At 44.2% G+C, this 8936-nt stretch overlaps 1 protein-coding gene across 1 annotated transcript; it reads right to left on the bottom strand.

The window, feature by feature from the left end:
- Nucleotides 1-411: 411 nt before the first annotated feature.
- Nucleotides 412-8021, bottom strand: CUNH6orf52 (chromosome unknown C6orf52 homolog). The gene is made up of 4 exons (XM_085830849.1): nt 7755-8021; nt 4379-4409; nt 738-900; nt 412-529 (listed from the first exon to the last, which is right to left on the bottom strand). The coding sequence occupies exons 1-4, from the start codon at nt 8019-8021 to the stop codon at nt 412-414; spliced, it is 579 nt and encodes a 192-aa protein (XP_085686975.1).
- Nucleotides 8022-8936: the final 915 nt, after the last annotated feature.

The following is an 8936-nucleotide window of genomic DNA, read 5'->3' as shown; positions in this document are numbered from 1 at the left end:
CACTGAAGCTTCATGACTGGGTTGTATAAAGTCCCGACTCCTTGATCTTAGAAAACCATCAGGCTTTGTGGATGAGGTCAACTTGGTCCATTCTTAGGAATCTTTTTGTTCAGTTAAGAGGCTTTCTGCTGCCTTCTACTCTTAAACCAGCTTTCTTAAACAGAGCCTGAGGGTCAGTGGAGATTGAGCATCTAGTTCTAAATGGCATTTGCCAGACAAGATAACACTGAGAAATTTTACTGCGTGTGTCTGATTCTTTCCACGAGGGTTTACTGTTACAGGAAGTGTGCAAGACACTGAAGCTAAGGCCACCAACCCTTGAGCTCACATCCATCCATCTCTGTAAAATCTCTCTCCCAATGTCATCTTGTAACGTCTGCCTTCAGTCATGTGGATCCTTCTGGAACTGACTTAAGAGAATGCACTTCCTGGGTTGGCTGTGCTATAGTAATCGTTATTTATATCATATTCCACCATGCCAATGCCATTGAAGTCCCAGAAGTTTAGATTTACAAACAGCTTCTGAGGGCTGGGACATAATTCAGTTATAGAGTGCTTATCTAACATTACAAGGCCTTGGGCTTCATTTCCCAGTACCAGGGATGGGGGGAGGGTGGGGGGCAAAGAGGGGGAGAATTAATTATACATTCAAAATCTAACACATTTCTGGAATTTTTTTCTCCTAAACTCCAAAGCAAGACACAATTAATAGGGCAGTTGGAGGGCATAGTGCATACTTGCTTCCCAATGTGGGGAGCTCATCTGGGATGTTAGACAGAACAGCATCCAGAGGCTGCCAGTGACACTTCATCACGGAGTTGTACAGCTCTTCACTTTCTGCCACAAACTCTTTATTTGATTCTTCAATATTCAGATGAAGCCGAGCGTGATGGCGCATGCCTTTAATCCCAGCACCCAGGAGGCAGAGGCAGGAGGATTTCTAAGTTCGAGGCCAGCCTGGTCTACAAAGTGAGTTCCAGGACAGCCAGGGCTATACAGAGAAACCCTGTCTCAAAAAAACCAAAACAAAAACAAAAAACAAAAACAAACCAATATTCAGATGAAGGTTTGGTTTTGCAAAAGCCAATCACAGACATGAGAAAAATAGTTGCACAGATACCTACTGGTAATGGCTGAAAGCTAGCTACTGTACCAAGCATCAGTGGTATGTATGCATGCATTACAAAGTTACAGCTAAAATGTTTAATTTGGAGGAACATGTTCGGTGTACAATATATACTCATAGGAACATGTCCTTACATGGCGTAGTACCATGTACAATGGGTATACACATAAAAAATTAAAAGATATTTGGAGGAAATTGTTTCCTTCCACCAAGACTTGAAGCCAGCAATTCAAACTGTCATCGGGCCGGGCGGGTGTCTAGACGATTGAAAGAGATGGAGGAAAACAGAAAGCCAAAGGTGTTTGGGGATGAGTTCCATTTAGGGGAAAGGGAAGAGTCAAGGCTGAGACCCAAGCAGCTAGCCTGAGAACACAGGTGGATGCCCTGGATGCCCTGTAAACGGTGAGCCGCCGAGATGGCGCTCCAGGGACCGAGCTCTGGGAAAAAAAAAAAAAAAAGAGGCCATTGCTTTGGCTGCTTAGCAAACCCAGCCTCTTCTTTCTGAGACCTAGAACCCAAGACAAGGAAGTGACAACATCATCATCAAGGAGGTGTACGTGGGTTTTCCTCCCAAGTCAGCAGGCTTCCTGGGAGTCCCAAAGCGCCAAGGTCACGGTTTTATTTATTTATTTTTTTTATTTTATTTTTTTTTTGGTTTTTCGAGACAGGGTTTCTCTGTGTAGCCCTGGCTGTCCTGGCACTCACTTTGTAGACCAGGCTGGCCTCGAACTCAGAAATCTGCCTGCCTCTGCCTCCCGAGTGCTGGGATTAAAGGCGTGCGCCACCACGCCCGGCTTATTTTTTTGTTTTTAATGCTAGTCCATTTTTCCTCATTGAACCAAATGTAACTAAAGATGCCTGTGGCTCTCCTCTATAATTTTTGCAAGTCTAAATGTATCCAAGACTATAATTTGCCTCCCATGGGCTCCTATTCCTTGGTAACGCTGTCTGGGACTGAGTGCTGTGTCCCTCCCGGAGTTTCATCTACTGAACTCTTAGCACTCATTCTGATAGTCTTAGGAGCTGGGCCTCTAGGGACGTCTCAGTGTTGGAGGGGATCAAAGGGCGGGATCCCAGTCTGAGGGCATTGGTGCCCTTAAGTGAGAAGGCAGCTGAGCTTACATCCTCATCCTTAGTATCAACACCAAAAGGCGATCCTGTGAGGGCATACGGAAGAGCATCATCTACGTGCCAGGGAGAGAGCTGAGCATGGAACTTCCAATCTCCACAGCTGTGTGTTGACAGCCAGGGGGTTGACACATCAGGGGAGGGGGAGGGAAGGATGGGGCGGAGAGCAGCAGCAGCTTCTGTGAAACCACCCAGTCTACAGCGTTTTATTACAGCAGTCCTAGCAGACTAATACTAATTACCTTGAATTCAAATGCATTGGTGGTGTATAGTCTGAATCTTAGTGTTCTAAGCTAGATTTCTTTTGAGAACTTATGGCTATAAAGATCACATCTTCCAATCTGGGTGAGGTAGCAAAGGCCTTTTAGTCCCAGCACTTATGAAGTAGAGGCAGGGGCATCTTTGGAAGTTTGAGGCCATCCTGATCTACATACATAATGACTTCTAGACCAGTCAAGGCTATGTAAAAAACAAAAAACAACAAAACAAACAAACAAAAAACCAAACCAACAACTACAACAACCACCCTGTCTAAGTTTGTATCTTTCTACCTTTTCCCCCTGAACGTTCTTAAATTCCGTTTCAGGTATCTTTCCTGGGCAGCTAAGGGCAGTTCTGGGGTTTGCTTTGTTTTGTTTACATGCTGTGGTTGGAGGAGCAATGATGCAATGGCACACTTAAGTATGAACACTCCCGCTCCCTCCTGTAACCTGTGGCCAAGAGTCTGATGAGTAAGCCTATTAAATGCGTGCCAGGTAGATTCACAGGAGACAAGGTGGGCAGCTATATCCATGCACACTGGGAATATCACACGGAAAACAGGGAATACCCAAGTACCCAGTCTCTTCCATTATTCTCTTTAGTTTGCCTACTAGAAATTTAACTCATTTTCTCCAGGGGCTGGTACTTTGTATTGCATTTGTAGTGAGTCACACTTCTCTGGATCTATGACTAGCTACCCTCCTGTGTGCTTATTGCGTGTCAGGTGCTGTTAGGACATGAGGGAGCCCTTTGGATGTTACATTCACACAGCCTCTGAGCTAGATATGCAGTTTGCTTTAGAGAAGGGAAACTAGATATTAATCTGTCTGGGACAGTAGAGCTAGTAGGTAGGACTTGAATCCTGATCATCCGTGTTACAAAACTAGATATTTGGAGGGTATAATTGTTGTTTTGGTTCTGGGAACAGAGTATTACTATGTAGCCCAGGCTGACCTCAAACACATGATTTTCTGCCTCACAAGTGAGGGGATAATATACAAGATCACACCTAGCTTGTTGCATATTCTCATTGTTTACATGTCTCATGAAGACAGGAAGAGCAGGCTCACTTTTTTTTTTTTTTTTTTTTGGTTTTTCGAGACAGGGTTTCTCTGTGTAGCCCTGGCTGTCCTGGAACTCACTTTGTAGACCAGGCTAGCCTCGAACTCAGAAATCCGCCTGCCTCTGCCTCCCAAGTGCTAGGATTAAAGGCGTGCACCACCACCACCCAGCTTTTTTTTTTTTTTTAATCACTGAATATTCTATTTTTAAAAATGTGTTCAGACTTATTTTACGTGTATGAGTGTTTTGCCTGCATGTATCTCTGTACATGCCTGTCATCCATAAAGATGAGAAGATGCCCTGTAACTGGAGCTATGGATGTTTGTGAGCCACTATGTGGGGGCTGGGAATGGAACCCAGGTCCTCTATAAGGACAACAAGTGCTCTAAACCACTAAGCCATCTCTCCAGCCCCTCTTTCTACCTTATTTTTTCAAGTGAAGTCCCTTATTGAATCTGGAACCTACCGATTCTTCTAGAATGTCAGGCTAGCATGCCCCAGAAAGCATCCTGTCTCTGCCTCCACAGATGCTGGAGTCACGGTTGTGCACCACCATGCCCATCTTCTTATGTGGGTGCTGGGCATCTGAATTTAAGTCTTCTTGCTAGCCTGCTGAGTATTTTATTCAGGGTGTAGGGTGGGTGGCGTCTACAGCTTTAGATGCTTTCCTCATTAACTATGTATAGCTGTTTCAAGGGACCAAGTGGTTGAGAAAGGCTACTTTAGCTTGTAGCACCACTGAACTTAAACTTCTCTTGATAATAAGTAGATACTATTGGAAAAGAAAGACATATTATCTACCAATAGTCTCCTCTTCACTCAGAAACATGTCCTGGTTTGAAAATTAGATAATTCAGTAGCAAATGTAATCACACCAACTCTTCCTCCCCCCCCCCCTCTTTTTCTCTCTCTCTAGCGTTCTCTTTTATTCTCTCTTTCCCCCTCTCTTCTCTCTTCTCTTTCTTTTCTCCTTTCCTTCTCTCTCTCTTTCTTTCTTTCTTTCTTTCTTTCTTTCTTTCTTTCTTTCTTTCTTTCTTTCAGATTTATTTATTTATTATATGTAACTACACTGTAGCTGTCTTCAGACACACCAGAAGAGGACATTCAATCTCATTACAGATGGTTGTGAGCCACCATGTGGTTGCTGGGATAAGAACTCAGGACTCAGCCGTCTCCCTGATATAGCTGTCTCTTGTGAGGCTATGCCTGGCAAATACAGAAGTGGATGCTCACAGTCATCTATTGGATGGAACACAGGGCCCCTAAAGAAGGAGCTAGAGAAAATACCCAAGGAGCTAACGGGGTCGGCAACCCTATAGGAGGATCAACAATATGAACGAACCAGTACCTCCCCAGAACTGTGTCTCTAGTTGCATATGAAGCAGAGGATGGCCTAGTCAGCCATCAATGGGAGGAGAGGCCCTTGGTCATGAGAAGATAATATGCCCCAGTACAGGGGAGTGCCAGGGCCAGGAAGCAGGAGTGGGTGGGTGGGGGAGCAGGGTTGGGGAGCGTATAGGAGGCTTTGGGGATAGCATTTGAAATGTAAATGAAGAAAATATCTAATTAAAACAAACAAACAAATAAACAACAACAACAATAACAAAAAAAACCCCTCAGGACTCCAGTCGAGCAGTCAGGGCTCTTAACTGCTGAGCCATCTCTCCAGCCCCTCTCTCTCCTGCTGTCTCTCTGTGTGTGTCTCTTTCTTTGATTAGAAATGGAGGTGGCACCAGAATCGAAGCTTAAACAGTGACTTTTCTTTAAGGGATCTCACATCTTATCCTTTTTTATCTCCCTCTCATAAATATGAATTCTACAGAGTTTGGGAAGCAGAGACTCCTGCAGAGAGAGCGTCTGTGTGACTTGACGGTCCCTGGCAGGAGCCGCCCCGTAGTCCTTAGAGAGGGTGTGATCTCCAGCATCCACACGGCAGCTCACAACCATCTGTAAATCTTGACCCAGGAGATCTTACACCCCTCTTCTGACCTCCACGGGTACCCGGCACACACATGATGCACAGGCATTCATCCAAGCAAAATACTCATACACTAGAAGAAAAAAAAAGACCTAAAAACCAGAAATAGCTGGGTGTGATGGCTCAGGACTTTAATCCCAGCACTCAGGAGGCAGAGGCAGGCAGAGCTGAGTTTCAGGCCAACCTGGTCTACAGAGTGAGTTCCAGGATGGTCAGGGCTACACAAGAACACCCTGTCTTGAACACTAACAATAAATGAAAATAAATTGTTAGAAGAGAAGGCAGGGTTAATAAGTAGAGAAAAAATCTGTTATTATTTTAATGTTCTCATGAGTGGAAAGAAAAGGTAATTCCTGAAGTTAATATACAAATACCTACATCTGTCTCCTTAAAGATAAGCCGTCAGCAAACTGGGAGGAGGGTGGGCAAAATGTGAATTCAGACCTCAGAGGGCAGTGTTTTACAAGGATACTAAGATACCGTCAGAGAAAAGGAGAACCCAGACAGGCAAGAGCAGGAAACAAGTTATTTTATATAAAAGGCACACTGGAAAGACATTAACAAATGAAGATAAAAATTTTGAATGGAAAATTAAGTTATCGAGATGCAATATGCATGGACAAAATATTAAAAATATTTTTTAAGTTTCCGAACCAAAGGCCTAGGTATTGACTTCAATTTTGATGTTAAGTAGGGGTCCTCACCACTGTGCACATGGGGGATGGGTCATGATTCAAAGGAACAACCAAGCCTTATCACTCCAAAGTTCCACCCACTTTCCTCACTGCCTGACCACTTTTGTGGTTAAACCAAGAGGACACCACCACAAAGGAGAAAGTTGACCGAGGACAGCCACACGGGACACAGGCACAATGGACATTTAGTTAGTTAGTCATTTAGACAAAGGTCCCCTACATAGTCCATGCTAGCCCCAACTCCTGTCCCTCCAGTCTCGGCCTCCCAAAGTGCTAGGATTGCAGGTGTGTGCCACCACTCCTGATTCTCAGTGAACATTTAGAAGCTGTTTGCCCTTGATGATTAGTGAATACATGCTTTCTTTCACACAGAGGAGAACCCAGAGAGGTCGGCAATCCCACCACAGCCAGGAATGAAAAGTCAGCTCACACAGGCTCATGGGGAGCAACCTGCTGCTTTACATTAAAATGTTTTTTTTTAAATATTTTTTGAGATTAGGATATTATTATGTCATTCCCCCTTCCCCTTCTCCCTCCAAATCCTACCATATACTCCTTGCTCTCTTTCAAATCAAGACATCTTTTTTCATTAATTGTTATTGCATACATGTGTATATACATATATATTATATAGCATATGCAGAAAAACACACAAATATCTTCTTGCTGAAGATACTGAATACTTTAGACACAGGACCCAGAAGCCCCTGAGCTGGAAATGACATGAGGACTGCTCTCATGGTTCTAGAAGACAAGGGACAAAATTACAAAGGAGGGAGGCAAGCAACAGTCCTATCCAGCTGTGATGCTTAGGAATCACAGCAATGACCAGCATGGCACAATAACCTTAAGGGTGCAGTAGGTACCCGAGGTACCAATCTCTAATTGGATCTATGATCTACTCAGTAAGAGGGAAACCACTAGAACTAATCTAAATAAGGGTTGGTAGAGCTGTTTGAGACAGGGTCTCTCTCTGGAGCCCTGGTTGGCTTAGAACTCGAGAGTCTACTCCCTCTGCCTACCAAGATTTTAAGGATATTTAAGATGCTTGTTTGATCAGTTTGGTTTGAGTGCTGGGCTTGTGAAATTCAGTATCAGCTCTACCACTGAGCTACAACCCTTAGGTCCTAGAGGGGGTAAGTTTTAAAGAAGGCTGTCTTTAAATAACCTGTAAGTACAAGCAAGTAATTAAGAAGAAGGAGAGGAGGAGGAGGAGGAGGAGGAGGAGGGAGGAGGAGGAGGAAGAGGAGGAGGAGGGAGGAAGAGGGAAGGAGGAGGGAGGGGAGGAAAAGAAGAAGAGGAAGAGGAAAAGAAGAAGAAGAGGAGGAGGGGAGGACAAGAAAAAGAGGAGGAGGGGAGAGGAGGAGAAGAAGAAGAGGAAGAAGAAAGAAAGAAAGAAAGAAAGAAAGAAAGAAAGAAAGAAAATAGAAGAGAGAGAGAGAGATTGAGAGAGAGAGAGAGAGAGAGAGAGAGAGAGAGAGAGAGAGAGAGAGAGAAGGGTTACCTCTGGTCCAGCTATCGGTTCAGGATTCTCAGACTCACACAGAGGACTGGGCCCATTTCCATACCCTGTGGAGCCATAGCTGTAGCAGGAGAGATGGGAAAAGCTGTGTAGCTGTTTGAAATGGTTGTCACAGCAGCACTCCAGGCTGTAGTGAAACCTCAGCTGCTCCCTAATGTCAGATGGAAGAGGACAAGAAGTAACAGGGATAACACCACACACACACTCTTTTCCAGAATATTCAAGTGCAGTCGATTCTCCTTCAGCCATTTAAAATGAAAACACCTACCTATGCTCTCAGCAAGAGGCTGGTACTTGGCAAAAAGCTTGTATTGAATAACACTGATGCTTTCATTCAAAGTATATAAGAAATAAAACCTCACTCACCATTGACAGATGAAGTAATAGTTATTTTGTTGGGAGGTGCCAAAGCCTACAACATCCCACATCTGGTCATTTCTCCAGACACTGAGGCAAACAACTCGACCACTTTATTTCAGCTGCATACAAAGACCTCTTATAAGCAGCCATGAAATTTGTGCAATTACATTTAGTGGCAATTCCTGATAGGCAATTGTTTCCTGACAAGGAGGAAAGGTGAGCGATGGCAGAGATGCATCTGTGATCACTTGGGGAAACCTGTGCAAACATCTCTGGCTTCCGGTTGCCAGTACCTCCCAGAATTGCCAGGACTGAGGAAATCTGCAGAATTCTCTGTGTGTTTGTGGGTAATACTTTGAAGACCTGATACTTCTCCATCGCCTGCTTCCCTTCCCCTTACTAGGTAAGAATGTCATTTTCAGTATCTAAATCCTAAGCAAATACCACAATCTGACAGGCTTGCTCCTCAGTGATCGGCTACAAATAACTAATGGAGCCAGCACCTCATGGCTCTCTCTCTCTCTCTGAGATTTATTTATTTTATGTACATGAGTACACTGTAGCTGTCTTCAGACATACCAGAAGAGGGCATCGGATCCCATTACAGATGGTTATGAGCCACCATGTGGTTGCTGGGAATTGAACTCAGGACCTCTGGAAGAGCAGTCAGTGCTCCTAACCACTGAGCCATCTCTCCAGCCATCATGGTTCTCTCTTTAGATATTTAAATACGAAACTATTTTCTCAACCAGCTGCAGACTCATCAACAGAGAGCTGCATACCACATACATACTTTACATAATG

This window comes from Mus caroli, unplaced genomic scaffold, assembly GCF_978045245.1.
Source record: "Mus caroli unplaced genomic scaffold, Mus_caroli_1 scaffold_15, whole genome shotgun sequence".
In the NCBI taxonomy this organism is placed as follows: domain Eukaryota; kingdom Metazoa; phylum Chordata; class Mammalia; order Rodentia; family Muridae; genus Mus; species Mus caroli.
The sequence above is the reverse complement of the archived record's forward strand: the minus strand, read 5'-3'. Positions and strand labels throughout refer to the sequence as shown.